Raw genomic sequence first — 22437 nt, forward strand, 5'->3', positions numbered from 1 at the left:
TGGACTTCAACTCCCAGAATTCCTCAGGCAGTTTAACAAGTCCACAAGTGTTAAAATTGCTAAGTTTGGAGACCCCTGCTCTAGAAGAGTGGCCCAAAATGTCTGTAAAGGTAAAGATTCCCCTCGGACATCTGTGCTAGTCGTTCCTGACTCTAGGGTGCGGTGCTCATCTCCGTTTCAAAGCCGAAGAGCCAGTGCTGTCCGAAGACGTCTCCATGGTCATGTGGCCAACATGACTCAACACCAAAGGCGCACGGAACGCTGTTCCCTTCCCACCAAAGATGGCCCCTATTTTTCTATGTGCATTTTTTACCTGCTTTCAAACTGCTAGGTTGGCAGAAACTGGGACAAGTAACGGGAGCTCACTCTGTTACGCAGCACTAGGGATTTGAACCACTGAACTGCCAACCTATCAATTGGCAAGCTCAGTGTCTTAGCCACTGAGCCACCTCATCCCTTAAATATCTGTAGGAAAGCACTATTCAGGTGAGAAAGTACTATTCTCTTAATCCCACTGGCTAATATTTCAGGAAGGGTTTTTGGCAGGGGAGGGGCAGCCTTCATTAATCTGGGCACCTCCAGATGTGTGGATCTTGGACTTCCAGCTTTTTCAGCAATGGAGAAATTCCAGAAGTCCATACATCTGGAGGATAAACCCATTGGGGATAATTGAAGCCACCTTGCTCAACGAATTTCTAAAATAGCACCTACACGGTGTCTATAGAATATTACTTTTTTCTCCTTACAACCCTCTTGGTATTCTTGCTGGTGGTTCACTCACCATCTGGATCATGTATTTCTCATGACTTTGCATCAAAAGAAACTCTACCCAAATCACACCAATTGTTTTGAAAACATCAATAGGCAATCCACACGTGTGTTATGCACATCCTCTAGAGACACGATTTCTTGCATCTTTAATAGGCAGAAGAAACTGGTGGTCGTACCACCCTCAGCACAGCTACGGAGTTGAGATAACAAAGATATTGGCAGAAGTTCATCACGGAACCCCCCCATCATGAATAGGTGTGAATGAAGCGGTCCAGAAATTCCACGAAAAGCAATGAAAAAGCGGTCCCTCATCAAAGTTCTTGTTCGGAGTCTTCAACGAGGATTTCATCCACTCTCATATCCGTTTCAGACACAGGGACCATATGGCACACTTGTTCTTGGAAAGCTAAGGCAATTGTGTACGGTTTTCCTTTTGGATGCTGCAGGCATCGTTGGAGGTAGGTATCATAATACCCTTTTCCTCTTCCCAGCCTGTTCCCCATTTTGTCAAAACCAAGTCCCGGCATCAGGATGAGATCTAGACCATCTGTGGAAGAGAAAGGAAATATCTTGGGGCGAAAGGACATCAAACAAACTTTTCATTTGTCAATTTTCGTTTTCTTCCTGATCTGCCCAAGAATTGAGGTGTATGTGGGGGGGTTTCCCAGTTTAAAAAGCTGAACTATGGTGCTGGAGAAGACTCCTGCGAGTCCCTTGGACTGCAAGGCGATCCAACTGGTCAGTCCTAGAGGAGATCAATCCTGACTGACTGTTCTTTAGAAGGCCAGATCCTGAAGATGAAACTCAAATCCTTTGGCCACCTAATGAGGAGGAAGGACTCACTGGAGAAGAGCCTAATGCTGGGAACGATTGAGGGCAAAAGAAGAAGGGGACGGCAGAGAACGAGGTGGCTGGATGGAGTCACCGAAGCAGTCGGCGTGAGCTTAAATGGACTCCAGAGGATGGTAGAGGACAGGAAGGCCTGGAGGAACATTGTCCACAGGGTCACGATGGGTTGGACACGACTTCACAACTAATAACAACAATGCATTTCTTATCATCCCAATCATTAATACACCTATGTATTAAACAGCCCTCTCGAGAATAGAAAGCAAAATTAACACGAGGCCATATGAAAAGCAGAAAGCATAGTAAGACTGGGGGGAAAATGTTCCGTGTATTTGAGAACGCTTTGCTAAAAAGCCTCTGGCTGTAAAGCAAGATTGAACAGGCATTAGAAAAACTCCTAAGCAATTTTCTCTGGGAAGACCTTCTACAAAAGGAAAGGAAGCTGTGAAAAGCTCCTTTTCTGCCTGACGCTTGCTTTTATTGTATTAAAACTCACATACCAAAGATTATTAAGGCAACTGGCTAAATATATGCAGACGTATTTGTATAGGAGGCATGCTGGTAACTGCAATTAACAAACATCAACAGATTATTATTTTTATTTTTTTTTAAAAGGCACATAAACAACGAAACCCTCCTGGCAGACTTGCATATAGTAACAGCTAAATATCATCGTAAAACTATTTTTTTTTTCACATTTTGCTCTAATTTCTTTTTCTCTTTTGATTTTTGCACTCCGCTCCACAAAGGAGATGTCCCTCTTGTTTTCACTTTTTTTTTTTTTTTGATTCCGTCTAAATAAGTTTCTCATCTCTAATGCCGAGGGTTTTTTTAAAGGGGAGAAGTTGGCAAAGTGAAGATAGCTGCAACAGCAAGCCATTTATCTCCCCCTCCAAGTTTTTTCACGGTAATAATTCCACAGTTGTTTTATTGAGTGTTCCATAAGATAAAATCTCAGTTTGTGCACTTAATATATATTTGTTTTTTTCCTGGGGGGGGAGGGGGGAGGGAGGGAGGTGGGCTTGGCAAAGGGAAAGGAAACAGCTACAATTACTGAAGCATTTGTTTGGATGTCAGATAAAAATGGAATAAAGATTTAATTGCAGATCAACCCCCAGTTGAGAAACATCAAGCTCTCAGCATGGACCTGTCAGTATTATCAAGAGCCTTCTGGATGAAACCCTGAAATTGCAATTTAAACTGGTGAATTTTTTTTTTCCAGCTCACAGAAGTGGTTTCTTCTTCCCGCTTTCACGCTTGAAAGTAAATAGCTTGTTAAAAGATTGATTTTGTATGTAGTTAGTGATGAAGAGGCCAGAGAACATACCGTATAGCAATAGCAATAGCACTTAGACTTATATACCGCTTTATAGCGCTTTAGAGCCCTCTCTAAGCGGTTTACAGAGTCAGCCTCTTGCCCCCAGCAATCTGGGTCCTCATTTTACCCACCTCGGAAGGATGGAAGGCTGAGTCAACCTTTGAGCCTGGTGAGATTCAAACTGCCAAATTGCAGTCAGCTGGCAGTCAGCAGAAGTAGCTGCACTCTAACCACTGCGCTAACGTGGCTAATATGTAAAAGTTTATCTCCAATAATCTGCAGATTCTTGGTTTCTACTTCCTTCCATTTAATATTAATGGGGAAAAAAATTAAAGAGGGTGGTGCCTTCAATGCAAGAGGAATTTTAGGCAGCCGAGGAAAGTTCAGTGTTGGAGAGATGACCAGGCTGAGCCTGAGAGAGGGGTCAAACACGTCGTAAGTCTTGAGTCCCTTTGCGCCAGCGGTGAAATCCATTTACCTTCGCTACCGGTTCAGGAATGAGAGCACACGGGAGTGCGCTATGCACATGCACGCCTCTTCTGCACATGTGCAGAAGAGCGCATGGACAGATGATTTAAAAAATGGGACATAATGACCGGGGAGATTTCACTGCTGCTTTGTACCCAAAAGATCTAAGTCCAACCCACCTTGAATTCAGTTGACTCTTATCTGCCATCAATTTGCTTTGACCATTAGTATTTCAGATTCTTGTAGAGAGTGTTAGCACACAATAAATCTATATTCACTGGTGGCACAGTGGTTAGAATGCAACATTGCAGGCTGACTCTGCCGACTGCAGGGAGTTTGATTCTGACCAGCTCAAAATGAGGACCTAGCTTGTTGGGGGCAATATGCTGACACTGTAAACTACTCTGTAAAGCACTATGGAGCAGTATGTAAGTCTAAGAGCTATTGCCCTTGCTCTTCCTTTGAACTACCTGTTGTGGCCCGGCAGCGGTCAGCGGAGCTGGTGGCCGACTCAGACAGTCAGGAGGTTGGGGGGGAACATGGGCCAGTCTTGGAGTCTGGGAAGGCTCTGATAAGTGCTCTGCGTCGGAGGCAGAGATGGGGCCAGGGCCGTCCGACAGTCATCAGCTGCCTTCGGAGTCGGATATCAGTGGGGCAGAAGAACAGCTGCAGCCTGTTCCTGAGGTGTGCATGCACAGAGCTGCCAGGAAAAGGGAACAGCTAAGGAACAAGGGTCGACTCAGGAGTAAAGCCACAGGTGGATGGTGAATGGCCCCTCCCATAGGGAATAAAGAGGAGCGAAGGGAAGGGGAGTTTGCATGAGACAATTAGTTGGGGTAAATAAAACAATTCATTGGGGTAAAGATCTGTTCCTGACTTCTTGCCAAATAATTGCTGCTGCTACAGCGTGGCATTTAGAAGATATCGGCCTGGCAACTCTCCAAGACTGATAAAGGTCTGTAGTTGTAAAATCTCATGAAAGACTGTTTGTCGGGACTTTGCTGGAGAGGAATTTCCCTTTAACCTAAATAAAAGAGGTTTTATTGGGATGAGGAGTCTGCTCTTGGGAAGCCTAGGTCAGAACACTGCCTGGACTCCTGATTTCCAAGAGTTATAATAAACATTGCCACTAGATCAAATCTCCCTCCAGCACTTTCAATAAGGAAGGTCAACTCGTCCACCCCATGTGAAATTTCAAATAAATTCTCTAGCTCCCCAAGAATAAGGTAGGAAACCAGAATCTTCTTTTATGGGAAGAGGAAATTTGGAATAAATTCAGTAGTGATGTTTCTGCCATCCTGCCCTCAAACCTCAAAGGGATGGGCTTTTGCCGCTCTTCCATCTGCTTTCAGAATTGATGCAGTTGTCCCTGCCAGGAAAAGCGAAGGTACAGGCTGGCATTCTGAACCTCTGCTGGATTTTTAAAGGCAACTATATGTAGGTCTGGTTTTTTTCCCCCCCTCACTACGGAGGAGGATTTGCCAAGGGGACATTTGAAACAAATGAGGCAGCACGAGTTAGAGCAGCCCATTGGAACAAACTTATCATCTTGCTTGGGCTGTGGGTTGGTTTTTTTTTTGTTTTTTTTAAATTGCAGCAGAGGAAAACTTTCGGAGCAAGAAAACAGAAAAAGTCCAACCGATCTGGCCGCCAGGGAGATAGAAATGCAAGCTGAATGTATCAAAACTAATACGGAATTTAGGAAATGATTGGGCCATCTGGTTTGAAGATGATGAGGGACAAGAAGGCCCACCTGAGCGTTTTGGGAGGGAGGGAGGGAGGGAGGGGACTCACAGGAAAAGGGTTGAATGTTTTCTTTACTGAAAGAAGTACTGGAAGAGTTTTGCTATTTTCTTGTGTTTTTAAATTGAAAGAAGTATTGGCAGAATTTGCCATTTGTGTGTGTATGTGTTTAATCTGGATTAAAGTTATTTTAATCTGGGTTAAAGTTATTTATGGGATGTGGTGGCTCAGTGGCTAAGACGCTGAGCTTGTCGATCGAAAAGTCAGCAGCTCAGCGGTTCGAATCCCTAGTGCTGCGTAACAAGGTGAGCTCCCATTACTTGTCCCAGCTTCTGCCAACCTAGCAGTTCGAAAGCACATAAAAAATGCAAGCAGAAAAATAGGGACCACCTTTGGTGGGAAGGGAACAGTGTTCCATGCGCCTTTGGCGTTGAGTCATGCCGGCCACATGACCACAGAGATGTCTTCGGACAGCGCTGGCTCTTCGGCTTTGAAACAGAGATGAGCACCGCCCCCTGGAGTCGGGAACGACTAGCACATATGTGCGAAGGGAACCTTTACCTTTTTAAACTTATTTTAGAAATACACTGTATTTGTTTTGCTTTTTCTACTTCAGAATGGCAAGAAATGATTCTGTTTGTTTATTTATAGTCCAATCTTGCCGTTTGGTTTGGATGCTTCAAATAAAACAAAAAACGCGAATTGAAAATAAATATGGAGGAATCTTTATAAAAAGAGGAAAACTGAAATATAAATAAAAGTAATGGTCTCGGCAGTAGCATCCCTTAAAGTTTAGTACGATCCAGATTCCTGTGGATTTCAGTGGTTTCCCTCCATGTATCTTTCTTTTGCTTTTTCATTCAAAACAAGAATATATACTTTCTCCCAAGTATGCCCAAGACTGCAAAAATTAAAGGAACTCTTTAAATATTGGAATAGAAATGTATTTATTTAATACAACCAGGTTTGTGGCAGCACAGTGGTTAGAATGCAGTACTGCAGGCTGACTCTGCCCACTGCCAGGAGTTCGATCCCAACCGGCTCAAGGTTGACTCAATCTTCCATCCTTCCGAGATCGATATAACGAGGACCCAGATTGTTGGGGTGCAATATGCTGACTCTGTAAACCGCTTAGAGAGGGGTGTAAAAACACTGTAAAGCGGTATATAAGTGCCATTGCTATTGAATGCAGGTGCAAAGATGGAGTTGATAGCAAATTTCTACGGCATGCCTATTCCACTACGGTAAGTAATTCATACAACAGCTTGGTGCGAGTGATTAAAACTCTGAAAAATTATGGTTATACCTGAATGGCTTCTTTTAATGCTCGCATTGATGAGAAGTGGTCCCTGGATGTGCTTTCCATCAACTCAGCACATGATTTGACACCATCATAAAGAGGAGTCAGCAGGGGGCATAAGTTTTTTTTTTATATATACCCACATCTCTTTCCTTATTACGCAATCTTTTTAGCTTAACATCTCCAGCCTGGAACTAAATTGCTTCCTCTCACTTAATTATTTCTGTTTCTGGATGGGAGCTGCAATTTATTTGTATATTGGTATCAATGCACTTGGATGAGTACTCTGTATGTAATTACTGTCAGGGCGTTTTCATAGCTGATGCCAGAGCTGTTCTGTCGAATTGATTACAAAAAAAAAAAAAGTGAAATGAATTATTTGTGGGAAAAAGGAGAACAGCCAATCCACTCCTCCTTTGACGATTAGGGGATTAAATAAAGCATCCCAAAATGTTGGGTGCTGGTCTTTTATGTAATAGAGGCATTTGACTATTCAATTCAGAGATTTGACTTGAAGACCATTTGACGGACTGAATCCACAAATTAAGTCAGATTTCCAAATTGAAGCAAGCAAAGCATTGGAAGTATTGAATCAAATAAGATTGATGAATTGGAGAGTTTTGCACATAGAACCATAGAGTAGGGGTGAAGTTCAATTTTTTTTTTTTACTACCGGTTCTGCGGGCGTGGTGGGCGTGTTGTGGCTTGGTGGGCGTGGCTTGGTGGGCATTGTAGGGGAAGGATACTGCAAAATCCCCATTCCCTCCCCACTCCTGGGGGAAGGATATTGCAAAATCTGCAAAAAGTGGTGCCCAAGGCAGCAGTCATATGCAGAAACATTTTTCCTTTCCCCTGGATTGATCCTCTAAATTCAGGGGTGAGCTTCAAAAATTTTAGCAAGGGGCTCTCTGCCTGGTTGCTGAGTGGGCGTGGCCACGGTGGGCGTGCCTAGTTGGCCTCCTGCACCATGGTGTGTCGGGGATGTTGCCCTCCCCGGGCACCGGAGGCTTTTCTTGAGCCTCCGGGAGGGCAAAAATGGCCTCTCCGGGCTCCAGAGGCCCTCTAGAGGCTGGAAATGGGTCTTCCTGAACTTCCAGTAGGCCTGTTTTTCGCCCTTCCCTGAGCTTCCTCGAGCGCCCTGCACTTACGTGCATCCAAAACAGGCCGTGTGGGGACTCCTGGGAGGGGGGTGGGCGGGGCCAGCCAGGAGTGAGATTTGGGGGTTCTCTGAACTGCACAGAATCTTAGCTAGAGGTTCTCCAAAACCCCTGTGAACCTCCAGCAGCCCACCCCTATCTAAATTAAAATTCAAGTCCAAATCAGATTGCAAATCTAGATTCATTGATTTAAATCAGATTGTGTTTGGTTTACACACCCCTAGCACACAATTTATATTTTAGGCCAAGCTACATACTACTGTATGCAACCACGGGTGACTGTATCCAAGTCTGTAGCTTCTTCTAGGGGTGTGCAGAACTAGGGGTGACATGATAGCAGTGTTCCAATAGCTGTTCCAGGACAGCTATTTGTCTGACATGGTAGAGGGTCTCCTACATGAGCAGCGGGTTGGACTAGAAGACCTCCAAGGTTCCTTCCAACTCTTGTTGGTCATCGATTAGGGAGTGATATATCTCCAGTCCAGGAAAGGCTTAACAATGTAACACTGGATGGAATTTTTGTAATGGAGATAAGCCATTGGAGTGAATTCTCAGAAACTGGATGGCTTAGAAAAATCCTGGAGCTTAAGAAGGAAATACTGTAGATCAATTGCTCCAGCCATGTCTGTCCAGCTCTGAAGCAAACTGTTGTGGTCCGCTAGCAGCCTGCGGAGCTGGCAGTGGAGTCGGACAGTGAGGAGGCTGGGGAGGAACATGGGCCAGTCCTGGAGTATGGGGAAGGCCCGGACGAGGTCTCTATGTCAGAGGCAGAAATGGGACTAGGGCTATCTGGGAGTGATGCACGGACTCTGGAGTTCCCAGAGTCGGACAGCAGAGAGGCAGAGGAACAGGAGGAGCCTGTTCCTAGTGCACGCATGCACAGAGCTGCCAGAAGGCAAGAGCAGCTAAAGCAAAAGGGACGACTCAGAAGTAAGGCCAGGAGATGATTGGCCCCTCCCATAAGGCTTAAAAAAGAAACAAAGGCACTTGGGCCTTTTGCAGGAAAGCAACATTGCTAACTCTGTTTCCAGTCGGCATCTCTTGTTTGTTTCTGAACTTCGTGGGGCTTTGCCAAGTAAGGCCTTTGGCAGGGTGTCAAAGAAGATAAAGGTTGGTGATTTTCCTGAAGGACTTCTTCCGAAGGACTTGTTTCGCAACTAATTGGGACTCAGCTGGGAATGAACGTAATTCTCAACCGTTACAATAAAATAGGTTTGTTTGGAACTAATTGTGTATTGCAATTACTCAGTAAGCCTCGGTCACAAAACAAACTATTTTTGCCTCTCTATGTGAGGATATGCTATATGAATATATTTAAACTAGATTTCTCAATGAGCTACCATCATTTTAATAGCATGGAATAACCTTCCCCGTTATTATAGGTTTTTTCCCCCCACCTTTTGGCCCCAAAGCACAGCTATTCGTTTCAGAAAACTGCAAGTTATTCCCAGACAGCAAAATTGTTGTGTTGTTGAGTTGTTGGCCTGGCTTTGCAAAGGAAGACTCTCGTTAGCCTGCAAATAACTTGACAGACACACAATGCGGTTACTATTAAGGAAAACTCCACTGGGTTTAGCGGAGCTTATTCCCAGATAATTATGTGTGGTGGCGTCGCATTCTGATTAAACTGCGTTTTGCACAGGAGCTCCTCCGCTGAGCTCCAACCTACTTTCAGCTACAAAGAGTATAAATAGATAATAACTGATCAAGGGGATAGCCTTATTTGATGAGTTTCTGTAATGAGGGCTGAGGAAGGCTCCTGCATATTTTTTTCCCCCCCAACCAATTCTCCCTCGGTTTGGTGAAGCCATTTATTTTCAAAATGTCTTTTGATGATGTCATTTATTTTCAAAAATGCCTTTTACCCCTTTGGAGAAATTCCCGTGGGTTAAGTGCCAGGTTGGGAGCGCACGCTGGCTCATGTGGCAAGGAGGACTCTGGGATGGAGGTTAGTCATGTTCGAGACCTGAATTCTGCCTTGGGGCGAGGTTGAGTTCCCGTCCTTCGCTCCAGCTCCTGTCCAGGATATTAAAGGAGCCCCCAACTGCATGTCCTCTGGATAATGGTGATGTAACCCAGTTAATTCTTTCAACTCAGAAGTGCTTCAGTGCTTTGGACATGAGTGGGGTATTCTTGCAGCTTTGATCGGAATGTCTCTCAGCATCCCATCTTTGATCGTGCAATCATCTCTCTGATGATCTATCACCTTCCCAACTTCTCCTGCTCCTATGAGCCACAGTGGCACAGTGGTTAGAGTGCAGTACTGCAGGCTACTTCTGCTGACTGCCCGCAATTTGGCAGTTCAAATCTCACCAGGCTCAAGGTTGACTCAGCCTTCCATCCTTCCGAGGTGGGTAAAAATGAGGACGCAGATTGTTGGAGGCAAGAGGCTGACTCTGTAAACCACTTAGAGAGGGCTGTAAAGCAGTATATAAGTCTAAGTGTTATTGCTATTAAGCCCCAGAGGAAGATGTCACAAAAGAACTCAGGGCTTGAGAAATTATAGATAGTGGTCAATTTACAACCAGTCATTTAGTGACTGTTCAAAGTTACAACAGCACTGGAAAAAAGTGACCTATGACCATTTTTCACACTTACGACCATTGCAGGATCCCCACAGTCATATGATCAAAATCTGGTTAGCAATAGCAATAGCAATAGCACTTAGACTTATATACCGCTTCACAGTGTTTCACAGACCTCTCTAATCGGTTTACAGACTCGGAAGGATGGAAGGCTGAGTCAACCTTAAGCCATTCAGAATCGAACTGCTGGTAGTCAGCAACGTTATCCTGCAGTACTACATTCTAACCACTGTGCCACCAGGGCTCTTCCTTCCCTCATCTTCTTTCCTTCTTTCCTTGCTTTCCTTCCTTCCCACTTAGCAATAGCACTTAGACTTATATACCGCTTCACAGTGCTTCACAGCCCTCTCTAAGCGGTTTACAGAGTCAGTCTTTTGTCCCCAACAGTTTGGGTCCTCATTTTAGCAACCTCAGAAGGATGGAAGGCTGAGTTAACCTTGAGCCGGTGAGAACTGAACTGCCGAACAGCTGGCAGCCTGCAGCCAGCAGAATTAGCTTGCAACACTGCATTCTAACCACTGTGCCACCGTGGTTCTTGGATACTGGGTAGCTGGCATGTATTTATGATGGATGCAGAGTCCCCATGTCATGTGATCCACCTTTGGCAACCTTCTGACCAGCGAAGTCAATGGGGAAGCCAGTTTCACTTAACAACCGTATTGCTAAATTAACAACTGCAGTGTTTCACTTAACAACTGTGGCAAGAAAGGTTGTGGGGCAAAACGCACTGAACAACTAGCAGCAGAAATTTTAGGCTCAATTATGGTTCTTAAGTCAGGGACTACCTGTATTGTTGACTTTCCCTTCTCTCTAGAGCTGTGATGGCACAGCTCTAGGTGTGCCACCACAGGTGGCACACGGAGCTGTATTTGTGGGCACGCAAGCATTGCCCTAGCTCAGCTCTAGCATGCATGCGTGCACTGGCCAGCTGATTTTTGGACCTTCTGGGCCCCCAGAAGTCGGGAAATGGGCCGTTTCCGGCTTCCGGAGGCCTTCCAGGAGGGTGGGGAAGGCTGTTTTTGCCCTCCCCAGGCTCCAAGAAAGCTTCTGGAGCCTGGGGAGGGCGAAAAATGGACCTACCAGGCCCACTGTGCCATCGCATGCCAAAAGTGGGGGGAGTGAGGGGGGGAATACATGCGCATGCATGGGGGGTGGGGCGCATTGAATTATGGGTGTGGGTACACGCGCACACGTGCCCTCCCCCGGCACACAACAGCAAAAAGGTTAGCCATCACTGCTCTAGAGAAATCTAAAGAAATTCTGCAGTCATTTTGGTGGAGATGTTCAAAAAAAAGGCCATTTGTACCCAGCTCTGGTTACGACTTTTTTTTTTTAATCAAGTAAAAGCAAAATCTTGTGCCCATCCCTTCAGGAGTAATACCAGTTTTGTGACATGGTACATATGGAGCAGCTGTCAAAAGCAAAAATATAATTACCGAGACAAACTAGATTTAAACAGAGTCCTCTGTTTAATAAACATGGGAACACAGCTTTAAGTAAACACCTCTCTGATTATTTTGGAAAAGGAATTTGGAGCAAACCAAACCAAACAACCCAAAAATCCCTGCTCAGCTCTTCCAGGTTTGCAAATCATAAATCACAGCTTCCACTCGAATACAATTCCACTCGATCAGTCGAATTCCACTCGAATACAAGCTGGGCGGAATACGACCTCGAAGATGACCCTCATTCTGTCAAGGACCTTGGAGTACTCTCATCTCAAATGATCTAAGTTCCAGAACTCACTGCAACAACATTGCCAAAAAGGCATTAAGAGTAGTTAACCTAATCTTGCAAAGCTTCTTCTCCGGTAATATTGTACTGCTAACTAGGGCATACAAAACCTTTGCTAGACCAATTCTCGAATACAGCTCATCTGTCTGGAACCTGCACTGCATATCGGACATTAATACAATTGAGCAAGTCCAGAGATATTTCACAAGAAGAGTCCTCCACTCCTCTGCTCGCAACAGAATACCTTATGCCACCAGGTTTGAAATTTTGGGATTAGACAATTTAGAACTACGCCGTCTTCGGTCTGACCTAAGTGTAGTACACAAAATTATCTGCTATAACGTCCTACATGTCAATGACTACTTCAGCTTATAAAAACAACACAATAGAGGAATGGGATGGGATGGGATGGGATGGGATGGGATGGGATGGGATGGGATGGAATAGAATAGAATAGAATAGAATAGAATAGAATAGAATAGAATAGAATAGAATAGAATAGAATAGAATAGAATAGAATAGAATAGAATTCTTTATTGGCCAAGTGTGATTGGACACACAAGGAATTTGTCTTGGTGCATACGCTCTTGGAGTACATAACACCAGGATCTTATCACCATATGTGATAGTCCACCATATGTGGTGGACTTGTCCTGAAGCAAAAAATTATTGGTGCAAGATTAAAATCTGGCTGGAAGAAATGATACAACAACATGTTGAATTTAAACCAGAGTTGTTCCTACTGGGTATCTTTCCAGAAAAAATTAGTAAGGGAAATGCATATTTGATTATACATGTAATAACAGCTGCAAGAATTGTGTATGCTCAGTGCCCACACCCATAATTTTATATGACACCCCTCCCCCCACCCTCGGCTCCTGGCATGTGATGGCATGGTTTTCTCTCTTCCCAGCCTCCAGAGCCCTTCTAGGAGCCTGGGGAGGGCGAAAATGGCCTTCCCCACCCCACTCCCTGGAGGCCCTCTGGAGGCCGGAAACAGCTCATTTGCCAACTTCCAGTGGGCCTGGAAGGCCCGAAAATCAGCTGGCGTGCCCATCAATATGGCTACGTGTGCCACCTGTGGCATGCGTGCCATAGGTTCGCCATCACGGGAATAGAACATTGTTTATTGGTCAAGTGCAATTGGATACGTAAGGAATTTGTCTCCAGTGCTTAAGATCTCAGTATACATACAAACAACAAAGTGATGCATCCATAAAATACCATTAGGAGAAGGTAATATTAAAAGACATTTAGTTGCATGGGAGTTCTTTTCTTAAAATGTGAGATGGCCCCTTCTCCAGCTTGCTTTTCAAGGCCGGAGATAAATTCTTCTACAGGGAGAAAGGTTATATCATACCTGGGCAGGGATGGGGGGCGGGGGGAGGGAGGGAGAGAAAATGTCATTATGGCTCATTTTTTAATGCATTCTACCCCGCCATCTGGTGGTCATAAAATGCATTTACTCAACTATTTCTCTAAGGAGGGGGAACTGCACCTGGTTTGCAGAGCTCTGTTAAGTTGCTTATGTCCCAGTAAGAACGAGCCAATTTTACTCTCCTATTTATTCAGGGATGGGCTTCAAAATTTTTAGCAAAGGGTTCTCTGCCCAATTGCTGGGTGGGCGTGGCCATGGTGGGCTTGGCCTAGTCGGCCTCCTGCACCATGAGGGGGAGGCATTTTCGCCCTCCCCAGGCTCCAGGGGCTTTCCTTGAGCCTCTGGGAGGGCAAAAACAGCCTCCCCAGGCTCTGGAGGCCCTCTGGAGGCTGGAAATGGTCCCCTTTCTGGTCTTCCTGAACTTCTGGTAGGCCCGTTTTTCACCCTCCCTGAGCCGACTGCAAGGAAAATTAATCCTCCCATTCTCCCATCATCCAGTCAGAGCTGAAGAGGCTTCCTGGATGAGAAGCGAAAACGTCTTCAAAGAAAAACCAGAAAGTCCTGTTGCCTCTTGAAAGAAAAAGAAAAAAAAGCACCTTTGGGACAGTTCAGCACCGTTATAATTTCAAATGGTCACTAAATGAGCTGTTGTAAGTTGAGGTATTCGTAAGAGGGTGAAGATTTAGTGCATGCAAATTGATGCCTGCTTTTGTCCCTCTTGTATCAAGGTATAACCATGGGTGAAATGCTACTAGTTCGCACCGGTTTGGGCAAACCGGTAGTGATAAACGCTACTGGTTCAGGCGAACCGCTAGTAAAAAAAAAGCTACCGGTTAATCTGAACTGGTATTTCTGATGATCACCTGTGCCACTCAATTTATATTTGCTAGAAAGCAGGAAATCCTGCTTTCTAGCAAATCTAAATCGCGTGGCACAGCTGTTTCCCCCCCCCACTGTTCTACTTGCCTTGTTAAGTCTCTTTTTTCTGCGCAAAGCGCACAGAGTACGTTTGGCACACAGTGCATATGCGCGAGCAGCAAACCGGTGGCAATCCACGGAGGATTTCACCACTGGGTATAAGCCACATCTTACCGGTATCACAATTCCACGTCACAATTCCAAACTTACCCGCCATTGCCAATGCGTCTTCCCGCGCGTCGTCTTCAGCAGGTTGATGGATATTCCAGGACGTCAGAGGAAGTGAGGCAATCTCTTCATAGGAAACCAGCTTGACCATGTCCATGTGGCTGCTTTCGGGCTTGTACCACGGAATGAAACATTCTTTGCCTTTTTGGAAAATGTCTTTAATGATTTCGTTGGTTCGGACCTCGTCTGGCATGCTCAGGAAGACCGCGATGCGCTGGGAAGCAAGGTAGCGAGGATGGGCCATCACCTGTTTTGGGAAAAGGAGAATCCCCAATCAGGCTTATGAATGAATGCAGTGGTGGAATTCAATTTTCTTTTACTACTGGTTCTGTGTGCGTGGCTTGGTGGGCGTGGTGTGGTTTGGTAGGCGTGGCAGGGGAAGGATGCTGCAAAATCTCCATTCCCACCCGGAAATGGTGTTTGCCGGTTCTCTGAACTACTCAAAATTTCCGTTACCGTTAAAAAGGAGCCTGGTGGCGCAGTGGACTAAGTGCTGTTAAAGTCGCACTTAGTTGCCAGCTGTCTGCAATTACTGCAAGTTCAAATCTCACCAGGCTCAAGGTTGACTCAGCCTTCCATCCTTTCGAGGTAGGTAAAATGAGGACCCGGATTGTGGGGGCAATAAGCTGACTTTGTATAAAAAAGAACACCGCTTGGGGGGGGGGACGAAAGCCCTACTAAGCAGGTATATACAAAAGTATGAAGGCTATTGCTTAATGCATTGTAAGCCGCCCTGAGTCTCCAGAGAAGGGCAGCATATAAATCGAACTAATAAATAAATAAATAAATAAACTTCCTCAAGCAGTGAGGGAGTGTCAGAACAGCCAGGATACTTATTAATTATTGGGAAGGTAATTCCCCCACCCCCGAATATCTCTATAAAAAGAGCATCAAAGGAGAATGTGTCCAGTGGTCTTCTCCTCTTTAGAGTCACAGGGACAGACCTTTCAACCAGTGGTATCAGATTTATGAACAGGGAAGAGAATATAACACAGCTATTCTCGCTTGTCACAGTGTTTTAGCTGTTGGAGGGGAAGATAAGGCATGAAAAACGAGGAGCAGACATTATTCTCCGGGACCTAAATAGACATTGAATGAAAATGTAACTTCTTCAATAAATCTGGATGAGATTTTTCTACCCCAATCTTTCCAGAGATCCCTGTTTTGTTTTATTTTTTTTTCATTTATTTATAATCTGCCTTTATTATTTTTTTTACAAATAACTCAAGGCAGAAAGCATATCCAACAAAACTTCCTCCTCTTATTTTCCCCATAAAACAACAACCCTATGAGGTTGGCTGGGCTGAGAAAGAGTGACTGAGCCAAAGTTACCCAGTTGGCTTTCATGGCTAAAGTAGGACTTCAACTCATGGTCTCCAGCTTTTTAATCTAGTGCCTTAACCACTAGACCAAACTGATGATTGGTTGGTTGTTGTTGCTATATTATTATTATTATTATTATTATTATTATTATTATTATTATTATTATTATTACTACTACTACTACTACTACTACTACTACTACTACTATCATTATTGCTATTATTATCTCTTTTATTCATTAAACATGAAACTCAGTCAACTGAACATTCAAAAATGCATCACAAATACCATTGACTGGTGCTAATGGCTGATACGGGTTGCTGCCAGCATCCTAGGTATCAACCAAGTACCTTCTTAAAATATATGATGTTCCGAGTAGCGCAGTTTTTTTGCAGTTCCGCTGGTGTTATTGCAGGAAGCTGCAATTTCTTGATGTGTTTTGTAAAATTCTTGGACATGGTACCAAGTGCCCTGATGACAATGGGTATCACTGTTACATGTTTCATCCATAGCTGTGTAGTTTCGATGGCCAGGTCGTGATGTTTTGTTATTTTTTTCCCAGTTCTTTTTCTTCGACTCTGGTATCTCCTGGTACAGCGATATCAATAAACTGTACGCTTCGACCCTCAACAACCGTGATATCTGGCTTACGTGTTATGTCCCAAATGACGATCCGTCTGTATTCGAAAGTCCCACAAGATCTTCACTGTCTATTATTATTATTATTTACTTTATTCATTAAACATGAAACTCAAGTCAACTGAATATTCAAAAATGCATCACAAATACCATTGACTGGTGCTAATGGTTGATATGGTTTGCTGCCAGCGTTCTACGTATTATTATTGTTGTTGTTGTTGTTGTTGTTGTTGTTGTTGTTATTATTATTATTATTATTATTATTATTATTATTATTATTATTATTGCATTTACAATTAGTGTTAACAGATTCAGGGCAGTTTACAACATCCAGGTATATAATTAAAATAATTAAAAACATTTTTTAAAATGTGATCCTGATTCTAAGGTGCCTTATTCTTGTATCTCCAAAGAATCACAAGTCAGGAAAGAGCCTGAGACTCTAGAAAGAGTGCAGAGAAGAGCAACAAAGAGGATTAGGGGACTGGAGGCTAAAACATATGAAGAACGGTTGCTGGAACTGGTTATGTCTAGTTTAATGAAAAGAAGGACTAGGGGAGACATGATAGCAGTCTTCCAATATCTCAGGGGCTGCCACAAAGAAGAGGGAGTCAAGCTGTTCTCCAAAGCACCTGAGTAGGACAAGAAGTAATGGGTGGAAACTAATCAAGGAGAGAAGCAACTTAGTTTCCAGACAGTTAGAACAATTAATCCATGGAACAACTTGCCTCCAGAAGTTGTGAATGCTCCAACACTGGAAGTTTTAAAGAAGAGATTAGGCAACCATTTGTCTGAAATGGTATAGAGTTTTCTGCCTGAGCAGGGGGTTGGACTCTGGTATTGTTCTTTTTCAAACAACAATAACAACCAATTACACAAGGAGTTTTGCCAGGGAAGGATCTTGTAGGGTCTTTATCTCGCCCCTAACATTCATGAAATCTCTAAATTCTTCTTTAAATGAATTATTGGCATTGAGTTTGTTAAACTTTGGTATGTTTTTAATTTTCTGAGCTACTTTGAAAGCTGGTTCAAGCAGGACAGTGGGGAGTAAATCAAATAAACCATACCTCATTCTGAGTAAAGTCAAAGTTCATAAGATTTCTTATAATGCATTCATATTTTCCAAGTGCACTTGGCCCTCTCATTTCTATTGGGTGCTTCAATACTTCAACATGCCCGAGAGGTGTTTATACGTATGATAGAGCTATCAATCATTATGATAAAATAGATTAAAATATGCTGGGAAATTACCCAACCACTGAAATAGTAGGAAATTGAAAGGTTCAGGTAGAAAAGAGAGAGCATTTATTTTGCTGGTGTTTTTCTCCTTGAAATATTCATTTTCCAAATATCTTAATATTCAGTAGAATAATCACGCTGGATTGACTTTCCTGCTGCTGCTGAATTAATGGCTGGCTACTTTTACTTGATGAATGTTTGTTTTGGTGACTGAACTCTTATCTGTTTGCACGCTCCGATTATTCATTAATTCTGGCTGATCCGGAATGATGAGAGTATTTAAGTTTTGACAATCTTAGTACACTTTCCAGTATGACTTTCAGGCTTTTAGTGGTATAGAAATGGCCATTTTTAAATAATTTACCAAGGGCAATAATAGGGAATACAGAATATCCTGCATCTAAATAACACTTTCAATTTCAAGAAATGGAGGTACTGACAGATTTTATTTTCCTGGGCTCCAAGATCACCACAGATGGGGACTGCAGCCAAGAAATTAAAAGACGCTTGCTCCTGGGGAGGAAAGCCATGGCAAATTTAGACAGCAGATGTCTCTGCTAAAAAGTAGAGACATCACCCTGCCGACAGAAGTGCGTATTGTCAAGGCTATGGTCTTCCCAGTTGCAATGTATGGCTGTGAAAGTTGGACCATAAGAAAGGCTGAGAGCCAAAGAATGGAGGCCTTTGAACTCTGGTGCTGGAGAAGACTCCTGCGAGGCCCTTGGACTGCAAGGCGATCCAACTGGTCAGTCCTAGAGGAGATCAACCCTGACCGCTCTTTATGAGGCCAGATCCTGAAGATGAAACTCAAATACTTTGGCCACCTAATGAGAAGGAAGGACTCCCTGGAGAAGAGCCTAATGCTGGGAACGATTGAGGGCAAAAGAAGAAGGGGACGGCAGAGAACGAGGTGGCTGGATGGAGTCACTGAAGCAGTCGGCATGAGCTTAAATGGACTCCAGGAGATGGTAGAGGACAGGAAGGCCTGGAGGAACGTTGTCCATGGGGTCACGATGGGTCAGACATGGCTTCGCAACTAACAACAACAACTAGCAGGATCTGCTTGCCACTTGCCTATTTTAGTCAATTTCACATCTAGTCTTGTAGGAAAGCCAAAACTTCTCAATTTCATATCCCCTTAGTCAGTTGCTCAATGAAAACAGAAAAAAAAAAATAATTCCCAGACTTTCATTTTCAGAATGAAGGATAAATTTTCCCTCAGCACCATTTCTCAGATGAAAGCCTGTAAGAGATTCTCAGTCATCCAGGTCATGGTTGTCCCAAAGGGGCTTTTTTCAGGAGGCAACTGGACTTTCTTGTTTTTTTGTTTTGAAGACGTTTCGCTTCTCATCCATGAAGCTTCTTCAGCTCTGACAGGATAGTGGGGAATGGGAGGATTTATATTCCTTGCAGGCTTGTAGCTATACAATTTGGGATGAACACCCTTTGAATGCTGTGGGAGTAGGAATGGATTTTCAGAGGAAAAATTGCAGACTACAGGAAGCAGAAGCACTAACTCAGGTGACCCTGAGGACACAGATAAACCTCCAAGGGCTTCAAAGACCCTCTAAAACAGGAATCTCCAACCTTGCCAACTTGAAGACTTGTGGATTTCAACTCCCAGAATTCCCCAGCCAGCTTTGCTCTGGGAGTTGAAGTCCACAAGTCTTAAAGTTGCCAAGGTTGGAGACCCCTGCTCTAGAAGGATGAAACTTTTCTTTTCTTGGATTTATCCATGGTTGGCCTACCGGGGGTTGAAAAGCTCAATAAATCGCGTGTCGGCGGGTGTCGCACATTGGCGGTTGTGACGCATATTTTGAGTGACAGAGAGCCGCAGCAGAGGGGTGAAAGAGCCACATGCGGCTCCAGAGCCACAGGTTGCTGACCCCTGCACTAATCCTTCTCTTCGATAGGCTAAATACACCTAGCTCCCCCAATCACTCATAGGCTAAATGTCTATGGATTTAGACAGTGGTGGGATTCAAATAATTTAACAACCAGTTCTCTGCTCTAATGATTTCTTCCAACAACCAGTTCACCAAACTGCTCAGAAAGTTAACAACCGGTTCTCCCGAAGTGATGCGAACTGGCTGAATCCCACCACTGGATTTAGACATTCAAGGAGAGTGCCATGGGCGTTGGGGACACCACCTAAGGCAGCATCCTTTCCCTGGAGTGGGGAGGGAATGGGGATTTTGCAGTATCCTTCCCTTGCCACGCCCACCAAGCCACAGAACAGGTAGTAAAAAAAAATTGGGTTTCACCACCGGCTCCAAGCCTAGCCTTGCTTCCAAGAGGAGTTGGCAACCGGGGCACAAAGCCAGGTCTTCGCCTTGAATTCACGCTTCTGGGAGAAAGGCTTGGAGTCCCTCCCCTCCAAGACACGCGAGCGCAGCGCTGGCTGGATGCCCCTTTCCCAACGTTGACAAATCCCCTCCGCGCCCACCCGCCGCCCTTTTTCCAAAGACCCTCCCTCCAGGGGTGAAATGCTCCCAGTTCGGACTGGATCACCCGATCGGGTAGCAATGGCGGCGGGTGGTTCGGAGAACCGGTAGCCAAAATCTCTGCGCCCTCTTCCAACGAAAAAATGCTTTTAAAAGTTAAAAAAAAAAAAAGCCTCTGATGATGGGGCGGCTCAGCTGGGATCCTCAGAGGCTTTTCAAAGCATTTTTTTTCTGCAACCTCTTGGCCGAAGAGGTGATAAAAAAATGGTTTGAAAAGTCTCTGAGGATCCCAGCTGAGTTGCCTGATGGCAGAGAGGCATTTTTTTAAAAAGTCTCTCTGACGATCCCAGCTGAGTTGCCCAATGGCGGAGAGGCATTTTTAAAAAAAGTCTCTCTAATGATCCCAGCTGAGTTGCCTGATGGCAGAGAGGCATTTTTTTTTTAAAAAAGCCTCTCTGACGATCCCAGCTGAGTTGCCTGATGGCAGAGAGGCATTTTTTTTTTAAAAAAGCCTCTCTGACGATCCCAGCTGAGTTGCCTGATCCCCAGAGGCTTTTCAAAGGATTAGAAAAAAAAATGCTTTGAAAAGTTTAAAAAAAAAAATAAGTTGGCCACGCCCACCCAGTCACATTACCCCTCCCCCCCCACCACCAAGCCACTTCCACAGAACCGGTAGTAACACATTTTACATTTCACCCCTGCCTGCCTGCCTCCCTCCCTCCCTCCCTCAGCGGCGTACGGGGGCGGGGGGGGGAGTGAGGAGGGGCAGCAAGGGGGGAGGATTCTCAGTCGGGAGGGAGGGAGGGAGGGAAGGGGGGAAATCCCCGAGGTCTGCCAAGTTCTTTGGGCACCGCTTGGAGACGCGCGTGGGCGCACGAGGGCTTTCCAGCTTTGGGGAAAGGTTCCCCAGGGGGGGAAATTCCTCGCGTTCTGCGGGGCTCGGTTGCCAAAGGGCCCCTGGAACGGGGAATCAACCGACCGGCCGTCCGGAGAAAGCGAGCAGCGTCCGCCGTCTCTCTCTCTCTCTCTCTCTCCCACCCACCCAAGGCACCCACCTTGCCGGCCAGCAGGCGCGACTGGCGCAGCTTCTCGGCTTCGCTCAGCGCTTTCAGGCGGCGCTTCAGCTCCGCTCGCAGGGCGCGCTTGGCTGCGTGCAGGGCTGCCATGTCAGCCGGGCTGGCGGCGGCTCCGGCTCCTCCTTCCTCCGCCGCCGAGCTCTCCATGCGGGACTGACTGCGAGAGCAGCAGCAGCCGCAGCCTCGGTCGACCTCGGGGAGGCGCCCCGAGCCCAGAAGAAGGGCTGAGCGGACTCTGGAGGGGAAGCTCTCCAAAAGGGACCGCCGCTCGCTGCTCGCTCCCCTCGCCTTGGAGAGGCGCCAAAGCAAAGGGAGGCAGCCGGCTCCAAAGTCCAAAGATGAGACGGTGGTCGTTGATTTGTCACGGAGGAATGGGTCGGGTGGCTTTATTTTATTTTACTTTGCTTTTGATTTTCTTATTTGCTTTTATTATTTATTTTCTTTATGATTTTCTTTTATTTTGTTTTGTTTTTTTCTTATTTTCTTTTGTTATTTTGTTTCATTTATTTTATTTTATTATTTATTTATTTATTTTTTATTTAATTATTATTATTATTATTATAAAATTATTATTATTATTTTATTTATTTTATTTTTATTTTATTTTATTTTATTTACTTTATTTTATTATTTTATTTTATTTATTTATTGTTTTGTTTTTTTTCTTTATTTTATTTTACTTTACTTTATTATTTTACTTTATTTTTTATTTTCTTTTATTATTTTATTTTTTTATTTGTTTTTTTTTCTTATTTTCTTTTCTTATTTTGTTTCATTTATTTTATTTTATTATTTATTTATTTATTTTTTATTTAATTATTATTATTATTATTATAAAATTATTATTATTATTTTATTTATTTTATTTTTATTTTATTTTATTTTATTTACTTTATTTTATTATTTTATTTTATTTATTTATTGTTTTGTTTTTTTTCTTTATTTTATTTTACTTTACTTTATTATTTTACTTTATTTTTTATTTTATTTTATTATTTTATTATTTTATTTGTTTTTTTTTCTTATTTTCTTTTCTTATTTTGTTTCATTTATTTTATTTTATTATTTATTTATTTATTTTTTATTTAATTATTATTATTATTATTATAAAATTATTATTATTTTATTTATTTTATTTTTATTTTATTTTATTTTATTTACTTTATTTTATTATTTTATTTTATTTATTTATTGTTTTGTTTTTTTTCTTTATTTTCTTTTACTTTACTTTATTATTTTACTTTATTTTTTATTTTATTTTATTATT

General features: G+C 43.6%; 1 protein-coding gene across 1 annotated transcript; it reads right to left on the bottom strand.

Moving 5' to 3' along the window:
• Positions 1-876: 876 nt before the first annotated feature.
• MTHFS (methenyltetrahydrofolate synthetase) lies at positions 877-21419 on the bottom strand. Its single transcript, XM_034421409.3, has 3 exons — positions 21150-21419; positions 14432-14696; positions 877-1318 (listed from the first exon to the last, which is right to left on the bottom strand). Exons 1-3 carry the CDS (start codon positions 21315-21317, stop codon positions 1083-1085), a joined length of 669 nt encoding a protein of 222 aa, XP_034277300.2. The 5' UTR covers positions 21318-21419; the 3' UTR covers positions 877-1082.
• Between the last annotated feature and the right edge of the window lie 1018 nt (positions 21420-22437).

The sequence above is a fragment of the Pantherophis guttatus genome, chromosome 13 (genome assembly GCF_059756535.1).
Source record: "Pantherophis guttatus breed Tessera chromosome 13, ASM5975653v1, whole genome shotgun sequence".
Lineage (NCBI taxonomy): Eukaryota > Metazoa > Chordata > Lepidosauria > Squamata > Colubridae > Pantherophis > Pantherophis guttatus.

Excerpts from the sequence above, each read along its gene's own strand:
- MTHFS (XM_034421409.3), bottom strand. The coding sequence starts at position 21,317 with ATGGAGAGCTCGGCGGCGGAGGAAGGAGGAGCCGGAGCCGCCGCCAGC. Across the intron at positions 14,697-21,149 it reads CGCGCCTGCTGGCCGGCAAG|GTGATGGCCCATCCTCGCTA; the intron begins GTGGGTGCCTTG and ends TTCCCAAAACAG. Across the intron at positions 1,319-14,431 it reads AGACGCATTGGCAATGGCGG|ATGGTCTAGATCTCATCCTG; the intron begins GTAAGTTTGGAA and ends TCTCTTCCACAG.